This window comes from Salvelinus alpinus, chromosome 19 (assembly GCF_045679555.1).
Source record: "Salvelinus alpinus chromosome 19, SLU_Salpinus.1, whole genome shotgun sequence".
In the NCBI taxonomy this organism is placed as follows: Eukaryota; Metazoa; Chordata; class Actinopteri; order Salmoniformes; family Salmonidae; genus Salvelinus; species Salvelinus alpinus.
The window spans coordinates 8,444,048-8,463,610 of NC_092104.1; the positions used below are offsets into that span (position 1 = coordinate 8,444,048).

At 44.6% G+C, this 19,563-nt stretch overlaps 1 protein-coding gene across 3 annotated transcripts; it reads right to left on the reverse strand.

Annotated features, from left to right (window-relative positions):
- Positions 1-281: 281 nt before the first annotated feature.
- On the reverse strand, positions 282-18,709 carry LOC139544965 (perforin-1-like). Of its 3 annotated transcripts, none has more exons than XM_071352215.1 (4): positions 18,509-18,631; positions 17,808-17,970; positions 15,647-15,766; positions 282-499 (listed from the first exon to the last, which is right to left on the reverse strand). In XM_071352215.1, exons 1-4 carry the CDS (start codon positions 18,529-18,531, stop codon positions 374-376), a joined length of 432 nt encoding a protein of 143 aa, XP_071208316.1. In that variant the 5' UTR covers positions 18,532-18,631; the 3' UTR covers positions 282-373. The 3 variants fall into 3 exon arrangements, with proteins under 3 accessions (XP_071208316.1, XP_071208318.1, XP_071208315.1); XM_071352217.1 differs by lacking the exons at positions 15,647-15,766; positions 17,808-17,970; positions 18,509-18,631 and adding exons at positions 605-724; positions 1,117-1,282; positions 1,827-1,982; XM_071352214.1 differs by lacking the exon at positions 282-499 and adding an exon at positions 15,241-15,477 and having other exon boundaries at positions 18,509-18,709.
- Positions 18,710-19,563: the final 854 nt, after the last annotated feature.

Consider the following 19,563-nt stretch of genomic DNA (forward strand, 5'->3'; position numbering starts at 1 on the left):
TTTTGGGAAGAATGTCTTTGTTCTCCACACTCCATGGCAGCAAAGAGAAAGACTTTCTACCAGGATTTTATAACCGTTGTAAAACGTGGGGTGGGAGAGAGAGTGAGCATGATATACACCCAAAAGGGCCACATCGTGACACTGTGAAAGGTAAATGTCGAACGGTCTCAAATCCAGTAGAAATATTGATGATCTCTTCTAATATGCTGTGTACCATCTAAGGCATCTTCTGCGAAATCATTAAACAATTCAGAAACATGATGAAGACAGACTGAGACATCTTGCTGTAAAGCACGTTTTTTAATGCTATAAGGAAGTGAATACGAGTGAAAGAATCAGACTCAAGGTTACAATCTAATCCTCACTGTTCCATCTAGTAGCTGTAGGAGTAGTAGACGGTGCCTCTCTTCAGCTGGCAGGTCTCACTATGTGTTCCTGGGTGGATGGTGGTTGTGCAGGTTCCCATGTGGTGATCTAGTCCGATGATATCATCCCACACCTAATAATAATCATAATAACAATAATCTCTCATCATAATTGATGGGATTTACATAGTGCTTTTCCAGTGCTCAAAACACTTTGCATAGTAAGGTGGGAAACTCACCTCCAGCGTAAGGACCGAGTTGTTAATGATGTTTGCAAAGTTGAACTCGTCGGGCCAGATGGGATTTCTCTGTCTCTTCAGAGTGTTGCTCTTGCCATGAAAGGATGAACCGCACCACACCTGAGGAAGATAATGTTGTCAGTAGACTTTATTAAAAACTTAGTTCTATTACTATTGTGCATTAAATACAAAATTATTTATAATGCATGTACAGTTGGCTCACTTGAAATTAGGAACTAGTATATGCATTTTATAATTAATTTGATTGTTCGTTCATTTAAAAAAAAAGATTAATTCACCTAACAAATAACAAGCCAATCACTGACATTCTCATGTTCACATGGCTACTTGATGTCCAAACAAATGACTGTCTGATTATTGCTATGTCTCTGTCCTTGTGTTATGATGTCTGTCACATTACTTCTTCTGTTTTATCACCCCACCTGCCCGTCCCTCATTTTATTTAACAATGATTTGTTAACTGACTGTTCTGGTTAAATACATTAATTCACCTTGAGGTAGGGGTTTGGTTTTGAGAATAGCCATCCTTTCAGGTTGGCGGCACGAATATCCCACACCCTGATGGGGCCGCCATGCAGGTCATGCAGGTGTACAAGAGCCAGGGTGCATAGCACCAGCAGTCCCAGGGACAGAGAGAGAGAGGCCATGGTACACTGTCTGAGAGAGAGGAGAGGAGAGGGGAAGATATAAACCTGTCCATAAGGGCTTGAAACTAACACCTCAAACTGTATTCAGAGAGGAGTCAAAAATAGAGTTGAAAGATCAGGATATATTATCCGTGTTAAGAGATTAGTCAGTGGAGGAAGGGAGAGAGAGAGACGGACACACAGAGAGACATAAATGGAAGACACCAGAACAATCCTGAAGCAGCATAAATACAGGCTCTTATTCAATTGCAGATAGTGGCTTTCCAGAAGTGTGTTTGATTTACCCACCAGCGTATCCTGGATGGAGGGAGATGATACTTGATATAGAAACTGTCAGTCCCATGGTGTTACACATTCAGTTCTGACAGCAAACTTGGCTGAGAAGTCATCAACCAAACTGACACTTCATTTTCTATATGTGCAAATCTAAAAACGCTTTTAGGAAAGCCACTCACTGCAATCGACTGAATCCCAGCCAAAGTCTACAGCGATAAAAGGTAAGATGGATGCCCTCACAGAGAACAGAGAGGTGGCAGAATAAACTCTTGTCTTACCTGGAAATTCTGTCTTTCTCTAGTCACCCAACTGCTGATGGTCCTTACTGTGCCATCTAGCTGTTTATAAAGATCCCACCCAGGTGGTATGATGACCCACAGGTGGTATGTAGGACTACTTGTGACGACCCTCCCACTCTGTCTGCCGAATTCTTTCTCTTTGCTCTTGTTTTCCTTAATAGGATGTCGGTGGGCGGAGCTGGGAGGGTCGTCAGCGAAATGGGACACACCTGGACCCAGGTGTGTCCCAGGATAAATGCACCTCTTCCCCATTCATTGAGGAGACTCTCTCCATGCAGACACAGACAGATTTTGGTTGTGGTATTTTTGTGGCCTTGTGGTTTGTTTGCTTTGGCACCTTTCAACACCCTGCATTATCACATTTATGCATGCAAAACACTCACTTACACTACTGATTACACACACCATTGTTAATTGTATTTAGTTAACTTTTTTAAATAAATATATTTTGTTATTCCTTGTCTCCCTTTTGTTACGAACTTTGAGCCGGTTGGTGACAAGTGGGGGCTTGTCTGTTTGGTTCCTAGACATTTTGGCGTATAGCATTTTGTTGCATTATAAAGGACTAATACTAGTGTCGTTTGGCTTACTAGTATGTGTGTTGTGTTTGGGAGAAAACGTGGAGTTAATGTTAAACTCTGTAGGTGCTTTGTTTACATCTTTTGGTACAGTTCTTGAGTTTGGTGCCCAGTATTGGTTGCCTTTGTTTTTGGTTAACTTGCCACTGCGGTGGATAGTTCATTGTCTGCTGTGTTGGAGAAAGTACATTGCTTAGTTTCCAGGCCCCTGCCCAGGCTGGAGACTCTTGCTCTACTCGCTTATGTCTCCACTGGGATTCTCTGCCTCTAACCCTATTACAGGGGCTAAGTCACTGGCTTACTGGTGCTCTTCCATGCCGTCCCTAGGAAGGGTGCGTCACTTGAGTGGGTTGAGTCACTGACGTCATCTTCCTGTCCGGGTTGGTGCCCCCCTCTGGTTGTGCCGTGGCGGAGATCTTTGTGGGCTATACTCGGCCTTGTCTCAGGATGGTAAGTTGGTGGTTGAAGATATCCCTCTAGTGGTGTGGGGTTATATCCTGCCTGTTTGGCCCTGTCCGGGGGTATCATCGGATGGGGCCACAGTTTCTCCTTGGACCTCCTGTCTCAGCCTCCAGTATTTATGCTGCAGTAGTTTGTGTTGGGGGGCTAGGGTCAGTCTGTTATATCTGGAGTACTTCTCCTGTGTGAATTTAAGTATGCTCTCTCTAATTCTTTCTTTCTCTCTCTCGGAGGACATGAGCCCTAGGACCATGCCTCAGGACTACCTGGCATGATGACTCCTTGCTGTCCCCAGTCAACCTGGCCGTGCTGCTGCTCCAGTTTCAACTGTTCTACCTGCGGCTATGGAACCCTGACCTGTTCACCGGACGTGCTACCTGTCCCAGACCTGCTGTTTTCAACTCTCTAGAGACAGCAGGAGCGGTACAGATACTCTTAATGATCGGCTATGAAAAGCCAACTGACGTTTTCTCTTGAGGTGCTGACTTGTTGCACCCTCGACAACTACTGTGATTATTATTATTTCACCATGCTGGTCATTTATGAACATCTTGGCCATGTTCTGTTATAATCTCCACCCGGCACAGCCAGAAGAGGACTGGCCACCCCTCATAGCCTCGTTCCTCTCTAGGTTTCTTCCTAGGATTTGGCCTTTCTAGTGAGTTTTTCCTAGCCACTGTGCTTCTACACCTGCATTGCTTGCTGTTTGGGGTTTTAGGCTGGGTTTCTGTACAGCACTTTGAGATATCAGCTGATGTAAGAAGGGCTATATAAATGTAATTTGATTTGTTGGGACATCAGTCCGAGGAGGTGAGTACAATCGGCTGTGTACCTCACTGGGAGATTTGGGTAGGTTAGTGACACTAGCTACCCGAAGCTATAGTTTTTTCCCCTCTGTTAGGCTTAGCGACGTGTTTCACTTTGGAATATGTTGGGCATGGCTATTTTGTTATTTTGTGTGGTGTCTGTGGACTGAGCAGTTGTCTCGGGGGCGCAGCCATGGCTTGGGGGAATCTGCCAGCGTGCTGGGGGGTTTATTTCCTTGCCAGCGGGATACAGTGCGTAATTACACACCGCAAATCCGCACGGCGACTAGGGTTGAGTTACTGTAGGTTTAGGGGAAGACTAGGGTTGAGTTACTGTAGGTTTTGGGGAAGCTCCATATATATAATCTCTCTTCTGTGGTGCCCAGTGTGATTGTCATTTCTCTGGTTGTGGTCTTGGTGTGCTCAGCAGAGGGGATATTTTTTTGGTATTTACTTCTGACTATGGTGTCTAATGTAGACTAGTTCATTTGCTTTCCATCAGAGGAACTGTTGGAATTATGTACTAAAGAACAGCTGTTGAAGATTGCCGAACACTACAAGGTTGAAATTAGTGATAAATGTCTATAAAATTCTATTAGGTTGATATTGAAGGCTAATCTGATGAAGAGTGGTGTTGAAGTTACCACTGGGGCAGCCTCTGCTGAGGACTCGCCATCTCCCCGTAACGTTAATATGACCACTCCATCGGTTAGTCCTAGTAGTCTTCTTTTTGAACAGCAGAAATAACTGCTTCTGTTACAGCTTACCTCCATCGCGACATCCCCCAAAGGCCCTTCTGCTAGCTTGCCTGCCCCGGTCTGCTAACTGCTAGCTTGCCTGCCCCGGTCTGCTAACTGCTAGCTTGCTTGCTAACCCGGTCTGCTAACTGCTTGCTTGCTTGCTAACCCGGTCTGCTAACTGCTTGCTTGCTAACCCCGGTCTGCTAACTGCTTGCTTGCTAACCCCGGCCTACTGTCTGCTAGCTTGTTAGCACTGACCTGCTAACTGTCTGAATCGCCGTGTCCCCAGCCAGCCCAACCACTCACTGGACCCATATGTTCACTTGGCTACGCATGCCTCTCTCTAATATCAATATGCCTCGTCCATTACTGTCCTGGTTAGTGATTACTGTCTTATTTCACTGTAGAGCCTCTAGCCCTGCTCAATATGCCTTAACCAACCATGTTGTTCCACCTCCTACATATGCGATGACATCACCTGGTTTAAACGTCTCTAGAGACTCTCTCTCATCATTACTCAATGCCTAGGTTTACCTCCAATGTACTCACTTCCTACCTTACCTTTGTCTATACACTATGCCTTGAATCTATGCTATCGTGTCCAGAAAACTGCACCTTTTACTCTCTGTTCCGAACGTGCTAGACGGCCAGTTCGTATAGCCTTTAGCCATACCCTTATCCTACTTCTCCTCTGTTCCTCTGGTGATGTAGAGGTTAATCCAGGTCCTGCAGTGCCTAGCTCTACTCCCACTCCCCAGGTGCTCTCATTTGTTGACTTCTGTAACCGTAAAAGCCTTGGTTTCACGCATGTTAACATTAGAAGCCTATTCCCTAAGTTTGTTTAACTCACTGCTTTAGCACACTCTGCCAACCCGGATGTCTTAGCTGTGTCTGAATCCTGGCTTAGGAAAACCCCTGAAATCTCCATCCCTAACTATAAAACACTTCTGCGAGCAGACCTTTCTAATCGACCTGGCTGGGGTATCCTGGAATGACATTGACCTCATCCCATCAATAGAGGATGCCTGGTTATTCTTTAAAAGTGCCTAACTCACCATCTTAAATAAGCATGCCCCATTCAAAAATAAATGATCTAGGAATAGATATAGTCCTTGGTTCACTCCAGACCTTGACTAGCACAAAAACATCCTGTGGCGCATTAAGATGGCGTAGCAGTGTAGACGTGTTTTGTTTCATCCTCTCGTGTACGTTTGTATTTTTCGTATGTCTTGTATATATATATTTTTTTAATTCTATCTCTTTTCGATTTTTATTTCGATTATACCTTCCGGTAACCTACCTCACCCAATGTGATACGGAATCGCTATTATTTTTTAACTTTGGAACACATTCAAGAACCCCCAGTAGCTAACCAGCTAATCAGCTACAAGTTATTTAGTCTTTTTTAGCCGCTGCTAGCAGCTTTTACCTTCTGCACAGACACCAGCCCTGTTATTAGCCTGGATATTACTCTCCAATTTACCAGCATCGGACTGTCTCTCCACAACAACGCCGGATTCCTGCCGTAATCCCTGAGCCACTACTTCTGATCCTCACAGCTAGCTTGCAGCTAGCACCACTGCCACGAAGCTAGCACCAGTTAGCAAACACAATTCTACAATACCTCTTTCGCCATCGCCATCCGGCTTGGATTCTCTGTCGACACGACCACGTCTGGTCTGCAGACGAATACCCCATCCGCTGTGCCCTCAACCGGCCTCCGTCTGAGCAGACCCCCTCCGTCTGAGCAGACCACCCCCCGGGCTACTAACTTTAAACGCCGCGTGCTAGCGTAGTGGCGGCTTCCCTGCTCCTTCTACGGCTGCCCCCTGGACACTATGATCACTTGGCTACATAGCTGATGCCTGCCGGACTGTCCATTAATTCACAGTACTCCATTCTGTTTATTTGTGTTTTATTTGTCGGCTCTGTGTTTTAACTCAGGCTCTGTGTGTAGTTAATCCGACCCTCTCTGCCTAGTCGTCGCCATTTTTACCTGCTGTTGCTGTGTTAGCTGACTAGCTGCTGTTATCTCACCTGTTGTTTTAGCTAGCTCTCCCAATCAAGACCTGCAATCACTTTATGCCTTACTGTATGTCTCTCTCAAATATCAATATGCCTTGTATACTGTTGTTCAGGCTAGTTATCATTGTTTTGGTTTGCAATGGACCCCGTAGTTCCACTCTCCATACCTCTGATACCTCCTTTGTCCCACCTCGCACACATGCGGTGACCTCACCCATTGAGACCAGCATGTCCAGAGATACAACCTCTCTTATCATCACCCAGTGCCTGGGCTTGCCTCCGCTGTACCCGTGCCCCACCATACCCCTGTCTGCACATTATGCCCAGAATTTATTCTACCACGCCCATAAATCTGCTCCTTTTATTCCTTGTCCCCAACGCTCTAGGCGACCAGTTTTGATAGCCTTTAGCCGCACCCTCATCCTACTACTCCTCTGTTCCTCGGGTGATGTGGAGGTAAACCCAGGCCCTGCATGTCCCCAGGCACCCTCATTTGTTGACTTCTGTGATCGAAAAAGCCTTGGCCTCATGCATGTCAACATCAGAAGCCTCCTCCCTAAGTTTGTCTTACTCACCGCTTTAGTACACTCTGCCAATCCTGATGTCCTTGCCGTGTCTGAATCCTGGCTTAGGAAGGCCACCAAAAATTCTGAGATTTCCATACCGAACTATAACACTTTCCGTCAAGATAGAACTGCCAAAGGGGGAGGAGTTGCAATCTACTGCAGAGATAGCCTGCAAAGTTCTGTCATACTTTCCAGGTCTATGCCCAAACAGTTCGAACTTCTAATTTTTAAAATTAATCTCTCCAGAAATAAGTCTCTCACTGCTACCGACCCCCCTCAGCTCCCAGCTGTGCCCTGGACACCATCTGTGAATTGATCGCTCCCCATCTAGCTTCAGAGTTTGTTCTGTTAGGTGACCTAAACTGGGATATGCTTAACACCCCGGCAGTCCTACAATCTAAGCTAGATGCCCTCAATCTCACACAAATCATCAAGGAACCCACCAGGTACAACCCTAAATCCGTAAACATGGGCACCCTAATAGACATTATCCTGACCAACTTGCCCTCCAAATACACCTCTGCTGTCTTCAATCAAGATCTCAGCGATCACTGCCTCATTGCCTGTATCCGCTACGGGTCCGCGGTCAAACGACCACCCCTCATCACTGTCAAACGCTCCCTAAAAAACTTCTGCGAGCAGGCCTTTCTAATCGACCTGGCCCGGGTACCCTGGAAGGATATTGACCTCATCCCGTCAGTTGAGGATGCCTGGTCATTCTTTAAAAGTTACTTCCTCACCATATTAGACAAGCATGCTCCGTTCAAAAAATGCAGAACTAAGAACAGATATAGCCCTTGGTTCACTCCAGACCTGACTGCCCTCGACCAGCACAAAAACATCCTGTGGCAAACTGCAATAGCATCGAAGAGCCCCCGCGATATGCAACTGTTCAGGGAAGTCATGAACCAATACACGCAGTCAGTCAGGAAAGCAAAGGCCAGCTTTTTCAAGCAGAAATTTGCATCCTGTAGCTCTAACTCCAAAAAAGTTCTGGGATACTGTAAAGTCCATGGAGAACAAGAGCACCTCCTCCCAGCTGCCCACTGCACTGAGGCTAGGTAACACGGTCACCACCGATAAATACGTGATAATCGAAAACTTCAACAAGCATTTCTCAACGGCTGGCCATGCCTTCCTCCTGGTGACTCCAACCTTGGCCAACAGCCCCGCCCCCCCCCCCCCGCTGCTACTCGCCCAAGCCTCCCCAGGTTCTCCTTTACCCAAATCCAGATAGCTGATGTTCTGAAAGAGCTGCAAAATCTGGACCTGGATCTGCCGAAATTGTTGCAACCCCTATTACTAGCCTGTTCAATATCTCTTTCGTATTGTCTGAGATTCCCAAAGATTGGAAAGCTGCCGCGGTCATCCCCCTCTTCAAAGGGGGAGACACTCTAGACCCAAACTGCTACAGACCTATATCTATCCTATCCAGTCTTTCTAAGGTCTTCGAAAGCCAAGTTAACAAACAGATCACCAACCATTTCGAATCTCACCGTACCTTCTCCGCTATGCAATCTGGTTTCAGAGCTGGTCATGGGTGCACCTCAGCTACGCTCAAGGTCCTAAACGACATCATAACCGCCATCGATAAGAGACATTACTGTGCAGCCGTATTCATCGACCTGGCCAAGGCTTTCGACTGTCAATCACCACATTCTTATTGGCAGACTCGACAGCCTTGGTTTCTCAAATAATTGCCTCGCCTGGTTTACCAAGTACTTCTCAGACAGAGTTCAGTGTGTCAAATCGGAGGGCCTGTTGTCCGGACCTCTGGCAGTCTCTATGGGGGTGCCACAGGGTTCAATTCTCGGGCCGACTCTCTTCTCTGTATACATCAATGATGTCGCTCTTTCTGCTGGTGATCCACCTCTAAGCAGACGACACCATTCTGTATACTTCTGGCCCCTCTTTGGACACTGTTAACTAACCTCCAGACGAGCTTCAATGCCATACAACTCTCCTTCCGTGGCCTCCAACTGCTCTTAAATGTAAATAAAACTAAATGCATGCTATTCAATCGATCACTGCCCGCACCTGCCCGCCCGCCCAATATCACTACTCTGGACGGCTCTGAGTTGGAATACGTGGACAACTACAAATACCTAGGTGTCTGGTTAGACTGTAAACTCTCTTTCCAGACTCACATTAAGCATCTCCAATCCAAAATTAAATCTAGAATCGGCTTCCGATATTGCAACAAAGCATCCTTCACTCATGCTGCCAAACATACCCTCGTAAAACTGACCATCCTACCGATCCTCGACTTCGATGTCATCTGTAAAATAGCCTCCAACACTCTACTCAACAAATTGGATGCAGTCTATCACAATGCCATCCGTTTTGTCACCAAAGCCCCATACACTACCCACCACTGCAACCTGTACGCTCTCGTTGGTTGGCCCTCGCTCAATACTCGTCGCCAAACCCACTGGCTACAGGTTATCTACAAGTCTCTGCTAGGTATAGCCCCGCCTTATCTCAGCTCACTGGTCACCATAGCAGCACCCACTCGTAGCACGCGCTCCAGCAGATATATCTCACTGGTCACCCCCAAAGCCAATTCCTCCTTGGTCGCCTATCCTTCCAGTTCTCTGCTGCCAATGACTGGAACGAACTGCAAAAATCACTGAAGCTGGCGACTCATATCTCCCTCACTAGCTTTAAGCACCAGCTGTCAGAGCAGCTCAGATCACTGCACCTGTATATAGCCCATCTGTAAACAGCCCATCTATCCACCTCATCCCCTTACTGTATTTATTTTATTTATCTTGCTCCTTTGCACCCCAGTATCTCTGCTTGCACATTCATCTTCTGCACTTCTACCATTCCAGTGTTTAATTGCTATATTGTAATTACTTCGCCACCATGGCCTATTTATTGCCTTATCTCCCTTATCTTACGTCATTTGCACTCACTGTATATAGACTTTTTGTTTTCTTTTTCTACTGTATTATGGACTGTATGTTTTGTTAATTCCATGTGTAACTCTGTTGTTTTATGTGTCGAATTGCTATGCTTTTTTCTTGGCCAGGTCGCAGTTGCAAATGAGAACTTGTTATCAAATAGCCTACCTGGTTAAATAAAGGTGAAATACATTTTTAAAAAACAGCTAGAGCATGATCGTGAGAAGCGAGAGCATGATTGTGTAAAATATGAAAAATAATTGGCATTTAAACAGGATATGGAGCTTGCTAAAATCAAGCTGCAACAAGAGCGGCTAGAGCTGGTTAGGGAAGGAGAGCTTTCAGGGACGAGTTTGCTCTGGGAAGGTGACCCAGATTTACCTAGGGGTCGTTCCTCTTTTGGTCATGCCCCGGACACATTTGATATTGTTGGGAACTTACGTTGTTGCCTCAATTTAATGAAAAAGACCCTGATACATTCTTTGCGCTGTTTGAGCGTCTTGCTGACGCTAGGAGTTGGCCTGATTCTGACCGAATGTTAATGTTGCAGTGTGTTTTGACTGGTAAAGCGCAGGAAGCATATTCAGCTCTTAGTGTAGCCGACAGTGTCAGTTATGATAAGGTTAAAATGGCTTTGTTACAGATTTATGAATTGTTTCCTGAGGCTTACCGCCAACGATTTAGAACTTTAAAAAGGGATAATAAACTGACTTGTGTTGAGTTTGCGAGAGAGTTATCTTCAGTTTAATCGCTGGTGTTCCGCCTCTGCAGTTATGACTTTCCAAGGGCTGTGTGATCTGATTATGCTAGAGCAATTTAAGGACACAATCCCTGATCCTACAGTCACGTACATTAACTAACGAAAAGTAAAGACTGTGGCTGAAGCTGCGGTTTTGGCGGACGAGTATGTTTTGACTCACAAAAGTGTCTTTGCGGAGCCCCGTATTCGGAGTGAGTGGGGGCGTTAGGAGAGATTTGGGCCTCGCTCACCGAGATACTTTGGTTCACGGACAAAGTTTCATTCAACTCGGGTTGAGCCTGACTCCCGTGGTAAAGCTGACTTTGGTCAAGAGTGTCACTACTGTCAAGGTTCAGGTCATTGGAAAAACAAATGTCCGGTTCTCAGGGCTAGGGGTAAATTCAGTACGTGTGCTTACGTTAAATCTAAGCCTACGGCGCTAGCTGCACCTGTTCCACATCAGTTCACTCCTGACACATTGTCTCAGGCCCAGGGGCATGTGAAAGTCCATATTGACCCAGACTATTTACCTTTCATTACGGAGGGTTTTGTGTCTATTTTAGGAAGTAAGGACCTAGTGCCAGTGAAGATCCTGAGAGACACAGGTGCCTCTGAATCATTTGTGTTGGAGACTGATTCGGGGAATAGTGTTCTAATTAGGGGAATAGATTTGAACACTCTGTCAGTTCCATTGCATAAACTGATGTTGGATTGTGGACTGGTGAAAGTTGAGGTTGTTGTGGGGGCGCGTCCTTCGTTGCCTATTGAGGGTATCGACGTTATCCTTGGGAATAACTTGGCTGGTGAGCGTGTGTGGCCTGTCGGGTTTCCACTAAGCCGTCATTTGCAGGGATTCCTGATGAGAGTGCGCAGAGTTTCCCAGAGGTGTTCTCTGCGTGTGCAGTGATGCATTCTATGAGCCGTGGCGAACTGGTCACTACGCGGACTAACGAGAATACCAAGAAGTCTGTCACTGCTTTCCCTGTTATCCCATTATCTGTATCCCGCTCCGATCTAATCAATGCGCAACTGACTGACCCCACATTAGAAGAGTTGCGTGACCAAATTGTGCCTGTGGAACAGTTGGGAGATGTCACCCATGACTATTTTCTCCAAGAGGATGTCCTGATGAGAAAGTGGGTGTCTCATGGTAGGTGTTTTCTGGGGTAGGTGACTGGACAGGTTTTTGTACCAGTTAAGCTTTGTGAGTTGGTGTTGACAACTTCCCACAATGACGATGCTGGACATATGGGTGTGAGGAGAACCTACAATCGCATATTAAGACATTTCTTTTGGCCTAGGTTAAAGGATGTTTCTGAGTATCAAAACTTGTCACACCTGGCAATTAACTGGTAAACCTAATCAAGCTATTAAGCCGGTACCACTGTTTCCTATTCCTGTACTCAGCCAACCTTTTGAGTATCTGATTATTGACTGTGTTGGTCCTCTGCCTCGTTCTACAAAGGGTAGTAGTTACCTGTTCACTGTGATGTGTCAGACCACTAGGTTTCCTGCTACCTATCCTCTCTATCACGACTAAGTCTGTTAAAAGCTTTTACTCAGTTTTTCTCACTGTTTGGAATCCCTAAGGTCATTCAGCTTGATCAAGGATCTAATTTCACATCTAATCTGTTTGGTCAGGTTCTCCAACAGCTCCATATGAAACACAATTTGTCTTATCACGTGCAAAGTCAAGGAGCACGGGAACGTTTCCATCAAACACTTAAGTCTTTGTTGAGAGCTTATTGTACTGAGATGGATTGGGAGGGGTTGCCTTGGTTACTGTTAGCCGCTAGGGAGGTTTCACAGGAGAGCACGGGTTTCAGTCCAAATGACTTTGTGTTTGGACATAGGGGTGCGTGGACTTCTATCTGTCCTCTTCTAACTGTTGTGTCGTTGACTATCATTAAATGTGAAGACTGTATATTATCAAATCAATTCTCTGTGTAATTTTATACGCGATTAAACTTATCATGTAACTTTAACTAGGAAGTCGGGGCACCACGGGAAAATATTTAAAGTGTCTATTTCCCAAATTAACTCTTCAGATATTTTCATATCTTATTGATTTCTGTCAGTTGTTATTGTATTATTACCTCATCCGTCATATTCTGAATGTTGCAAACCCTTGGATATCTGCACCAACCCTAGCACAGAAGTACATAAACACAATTCGTTCACACATGGGTTAGTACATGATACAAAGGAAAAGTTCCAAACGGATGAAACCGATATGACGGCTTGGTAGACAAAGGAAAGGGGATGGGGACCAATCAAGAGCAGGAAACTCATAGCTGATAACTACACTCATAGAAATTGCTAATACTTTGAATATGAACAACCGCTCATTCGAAAATAAATTGCAATTTACATTTTTACAAGCATACGTCTTGTCTCTCTCTGTGGTCGCTGGTCCATCTGCTGGAGAGTCGACGGAGAAGTGTCTGGTTGCGTTCCCCAGGAGTCAGTCTGTCACAGTTGTTATAATGGATACTTCAGAGTACCATTCGGAACTGTTCTTAGATCGATTGCGTTTACCAGACTAAAGTATTTAAACAGCTGCAGTCTGAATAATTGTTCTTTAGTTCATAGCGTTGTAGCCATTTCAACGAGGGAACTCCCTGTCCCGGCGTTCTCTTGACTAAATATATATTGTGTCACGAGTCCTTTTATTCTGGAGTAGAAAAGGGCGGTTCCATTCCGCCTCATGTAATGTCTGGCTCATGGGGGCGTGGCCACTGACTAATTAAACTTTATATTAAAATCCATTCTCTCATTTAGAAAGCTAACATCACATTTAATCTTTTCACAAATAGTTTCACAGCATTTAGATGTAAACCCCATAATTGAACGCAACCAAAGACACAGTGTGTGTTTTCTGTTGTCACGACGTTGCCCTCTTTGGGTACAGCAAGCACCATCTCCCTCTCTCTCTCTTCTACTCCCAGGCTGCTGTTAGCCAGGTCATAAATTCCTGGAGGAGATTCTTCCTCATGGCCAGACAGTATAGAGAGTAAGGAACTTCTTCCACCTCACAGAACTTGAGAACGTATAAATGGTCGTTGAAGTAGCCAGCTACGAACTGGTCCTTTTGGTAATATTTTGTGAAACCCATGAGAGACAATACAGCTACATTACCATAACCCTGTTTATACAAGTCTCAGTTGTGAGGTTTGCATCTAATTGCTGAATAAAATGAATTGGTAAAGATAACCATTTGTGAAATCATGTAATATGATTTTTAAACTGTTTGATGAAGGAAACACCAATTCCCTTTGGAGTTTAAATAAATCATAGGCCCACCCCATGAGCACAGACATTTTTCTGGTGTCATGGGACAGCCCCATTCTGCTCTTCCGAATATAACCACCACCTTGAGAATTTATCTTCAGACCATGCTTCTCTCAATTAAGAGAGGGCCAAGGTTTGAGCCCATTTCTGAATTCTTAACCATACGTGGTTCAACTGAGACTATCGAACCAACAGAATAAGAAAAATCTTTGATACCAAGTCTGCAGCTAGGAATTCAGTATCATTGAAGGCGAAGACCGACAAAACATCTATTCTATAACATTGCTGAATGTTACTCTGAACTATCCATTCTAACCACGGCAGAGAGAGTGTGGACAAACTCTAACAGAAACAAATTTTCCAACAGAGATCACGGCAACACTGGGAGTAAATACACTGCGCAAAAAAATAAAGGGAACACTTAAACAACCCAATGTAACTTCAAGTCGATCACACTTCTGTGAAATCAAACTGTCCACTTAGGAAGCAACACTGATTGACAATAAATGTCACATGCTGTTGTGCAAATGGAATAGACAAAAGGTGGAAATTATAGGCAATTAGCAAGACACCCCCAATAAAGGAGTGATTCTGCAGGTGGTGACCACAGACCACTTCTCAGTTCCTATGCTTCCTGGCTGATGTTTTGGTCACTTTTGAATGCTGGCGGTGCTTTCACTCTAGTGGTAGCATGAGACGGAGTCTACAACCCACACAAGTGGCTCAGGTAGTGCAGCTCATCCAGGATGGCACATCAATGCGAGCTGTGGCAAGAAGGTTTGCTGTGTCTGTCAGCGTAGTGTCCAGAGCATGGAGGCGCTACCAGGAGACAGGCCAGTACATCAGGAGACGTGGAGGAGGCCGTAGGAGGGCAACAACCCAGCAGCAGGACCGCTACCTCCGCCTTTGTGCAAGGAGGTGCACTGCCAGAGCCCTGCAAAATGACCTCCAGCAGGCCACAAATGTGGAAATCATATTTCTTTCTCCAATTTTGACAATCAGGAGTTTTGGGAAGAATGTCTTTGTTCTCCACCCCTCCATGGCAGCAAAGAGAAAAAGTTTCTACCAGGATTTTATAACCGTTGTAAAACGTGAGGTAGGAGAGAGAGTGAGCATGATATACATCCGAAAGGGCCACGTCGTGACCCTGTAAAAGGTAAATGTCGAACGGTCTCAAATCTAGTAGAAATATTGATGATCTATTTTAATATGCTGTGTACCATCTAAGGCATCTTCTGAGAAATCATTAAACAATTCAGAAAAATGAAGCCAGACAGACCATCTTGCCGTAAAGCACGTTTTTTTTTTAATGCTATAAGGAAGTGAATACGAGTGAAAGAATCAGACTCAAGGTCACAGGTTACAATCTAATCATCATACTGTTCCATCTAGTAGCCGTAGCTGTAGGTGTAGTAGACAGTGCCTTTCTTCAGGTAGCAGGTCTCGATGTGTGTTCCTGGGCGGATGGTTGTGGTGCAGGTTCCCATGTGGCGATCTAGTCCGATGACATCATCCCACACCTAATAATTTATCATAATAACAATAATAGTAAAAAAGAATCTCTCCTCCTCATAATAATCTTCCTGCACCTCCTCCTCATTATCATCTTCATCATCATAATAATAAATGGGATTTACATAGTGCTTTTCCAGTGCTCAAAACGCTTTGCATAGTAAGGGGAAAACTCACCTCCACCGTCAGGACAGAGTTGGGAAGGATGTTGGCAAAGTTGAACTCGCCGGGCCAGATGGGGTTTTCCTGTTTCTCCAGAGTGTTGCTCTTGCCATGAAAGGATGAACCGCACCACACCTGAGGAAGATAATGTTGTCAGTAGACTTTATTCAACTTTTTAAAATTATAATTGTGCATTAAATAGTAATTTATTAATGTATGTACAGTTGGCTCACTTGATTGAGGAACCAGTATACAGTGGGGAGAACAAGTATTTGATACACTGACGATTTTGCAGGTTTTCCTACTTACAAAGCATGTAGAGGTCTGTAATTTTTATCATAGGTACACTTCAACTGTGAGAGAAGGAATCTAAAACAAAAATCCAGAAAATCACATTGTATGATTTTTAAGTAATTAATTTGCATTTTATTACATGACATAAGTATTTGATACATCAGAAAAGCAGAACTGAATATTTGGTACAGAAACCTTAGTTTGCAATTACAGAGATCATACGTTTCCTGTAGTTCTTGACCAGGTTTGCACACACTGCAGCAGGGATTTTGGCCCACTCCTCCATACAGACCTTCTCCAGATCCTTCAGGTTTCGGGGCTGTCGCTGGGCAATACGGACTTTCGGCTCCCTCCAAAGATTTTCTATTGGGTTCAGGTCTGGAGACTGGCTAGGCCACTCCAGGACCTTGAGATGCTTCTTACGGAGCCACTCCTTAGTTGCCCTGGCTGTGTGTTTCGGGTCGTTGTCATGCTGGAAGACCCAGCCACGACCCATCTTCAATGCTCTTACTGAGGGAAGGAGGTTGTTGGTCAAGATCTCGCGATACATGGCCCCATCCATCCTCCCCTCAATACGGTGCAGTCGTCCTGTCCCCTTTGCAGAAAAGCATCCCCAAAGAATGATGTTTCCACCTCCATGCTTCACGGTTGGGATGGTGTTCTTGGGGTTGTACTCATCCTTCTATTCCTCCAAACACGGCGAGTGGAGTTTAGAGCAAAAAGCTCTATTTTTGTCTCATCAGACCACATGACCTTCTCCCATTCCTCCTCTGGATCATCCAGATGGTCATTGGCAAACTTCAGACGGGCCTGGACATGCGCTGGCTTGAGCAGGGGGACCTTGCGTGCGCTGCAGGATTTTAATCCATGACGGCGTAGTGTGTTACTAATGGTTTTCTTTGAGACTGTGGTCCCAGCTCTCTTCAGGTCATTGACCAGGTCCTGCCGTGTAGTTCTGGGCTGATCCCTCACATTCCTCATGATCATTGATGCCCCACGAGGTGAAATCTTGCATGGAGCCCCAGACCGAGGGTGATTGACCGTCATCTTGAACTTCTTCCATTTTCTAATAATTGTGCCAACAGTTGTTGCCTTCTCACCAAGCTGCTTGCCTATTGTCCTGTAGCCCATCCCAGCCTTGTGCAGGTCTACAATTTTATCCCTGATGTCCTTACACAGCTCTCTGGTCTTGGCCATTGTGGAGAGGTTGGAGTCTGTTTGATTGAGTGTGTGGACAGGTGTCTTTTATACAGGTAACGAGTTCAAACAGGTGCAGTTAATACAGGTAATGAGTGGAGAACAGGAGGGCTTCTTAAAGAAAAACTAACAGGTCTGTGAGAGCCGGAATTCTTACTGGTTGGTAGGTGATCAAATACTTATGTCATGCAATAAAATGCAAATTAATTACTTAAAAATCATACAATGTGATTTTCTGGATTTTTGTTTTAGATTCCGTCTCTCACAGTTGAAGTGTACCTATGATAAAAATGACAGACCTCTACATGCTTTGTAAGTAGGAAAACCTGCAAAATCGGCAGTGTATCAAATACTTGTTCTCCCCACTGTATGTATCTTCAAATTAATTAGATTGTTCATTCATAAAAATAAAAATAAAAAAATATTCACCTAACAAATAAAAGGCCAATCACTGTCATTTTCATGTTCACATGTCACTGTAGGCTACTTGATGTCCAAACAAATGACTGCTGACTGTCCACTGTTTACTGTTTGATTAGTGCTGCTATGTCTCTGTCCTTGTGTTATGATGTCTGTCCTGTCTGTCACATTACCCTACTTCTTCTGTTTTATCACCCCACCTGCCCGTCCCTCATTTTATATAACAATGATTTGTTAACTGACTGTTCTGGTTAAATTAATTCACCTTGACGTAGGGGTTTGGTTTTGAGAAAAAGCGTCCTTTGAGGTTGGCGGCACGAATATCCCACACCCTAATGGGGCCGTCATGCAGGTCACAGTGTACAGGAGCCAGGGTGCATAGCACCAGCAGTCCCAGGAACAGAGAGAGAGAGGCCATGGTACACTGTCTGAGAGAGAGGAGAGGAGGAGAAGATATAAACCTGTCCATAAGAGCTTGAAACTAACACTACAAACTGTATTCAGAGTCATCAAAAATAGAGTTGAAAGATCAGGATATATTATCCGTGTTAAGAGATTAGTCAGTGGAGGAAGGGAGAGAGAGAGACATAAATGGAAGACACCAGAACAATCCTGAAGCAGCATAAATACAGGCTCTTATCCAATTGCAGATAGTGGCTTTCCAGAAGTGTGTTTGATTTACCCACCAGCGTATCCTGGATGGAGGGAGATGACACTTGATATAGAAACTGTCAGTCCCATGGTGTTACACATTCAGTTCTGACAGCAAACCTGGCTGAGAAGTCATCTAGTGTACTAATCCAAACTGACACTTCATTTTCTATATGTGCAAATCTAAAAGCGCTTTTTGGAAAGCCAATCACTGTCTGCAATCGACTGAATCCCAGCCGCAGTCTACAGAGATTAAAGGTAAGATGGATGCCGAGACAGAGAACAGAGAGGTGGAACAATAAGCTCTTGTCTTACCTGGAAATTCTAGAGATTGCCATCTGTCTTCTCTAATCACCCAACTGCTGATGGTCCTTGCTGTGCCATCTAGCTGTTTATAAAGATCCCACCCCCCCACACCCAGGTGGTATGATGACCCCCAGGTGGTATGATGACCCACAGGTGGTATGTAGGACTACTTGTGACGACCCTCCCACTCTGTCTGCCGAATTCTTTCTCTTTGCTCTTGTTTTCCTTAATAGGATGTCGGTGGGCGGAGCTGGGAGGGTCGTCAGCGAAATGGGACACACCTGGACCCAGGTGTGTCCCAGGATAAATGCACCTCTTCCCCATTCATTGAGGAGACTGTCTCCATGCAGACACAGACAGATTTTGGTTGTGGTATTTTTTATGGCCTTTTGGGTTGTTTGCTTTGGCACCTTTCAACACCCCGCATTATCACATTTTATGCATGCAAAACACTCACACTACTGATTACACCATTGTTAATTGTGTTTAGTTTACTTTAATAAATATTTTGTTATTCCTTGTCTCCACGTTGTCTCCCTTTTTGTTTACGAACTTCGAGCCGGTTCATGACACTACTTAACCAATGACAGCACACCCTATATTACCACGATGTATGGAAGCCTGTAAGGTGTAACAACAAATTCTGATACTAACTGAACAAATTGTATTCCGAATAATGTCAAAAGGCCAGCCCAGTGAATAAACAGTTAGGTGTGGGAGACGGCATTGCTAAGGGTGGAGAGGGCAAATAGTACTACATACAACCTGTAATTAATCAGTAATACCATGAATCATTATATACAGTGCATTATATTCAGAGTTTTCAGACCCCTTGACTTTCTACATTTTGTTTCTTTATGGCCTTATTCTTAAATTCAGTAACTTTTTTTTTCTCGTCAATCTACACACATCACCTCATAATGACGAAGTGAACAGATTTTGAATACATTTGCTAAAATTTCAAATCTAAAACAGAAATACCTCATTCACATAAGTATTCAGCCTCTTCTATGAGACTCAATTGAACTAGGGTGCATTGTTTCATTGATCATCCTTGAGATCAT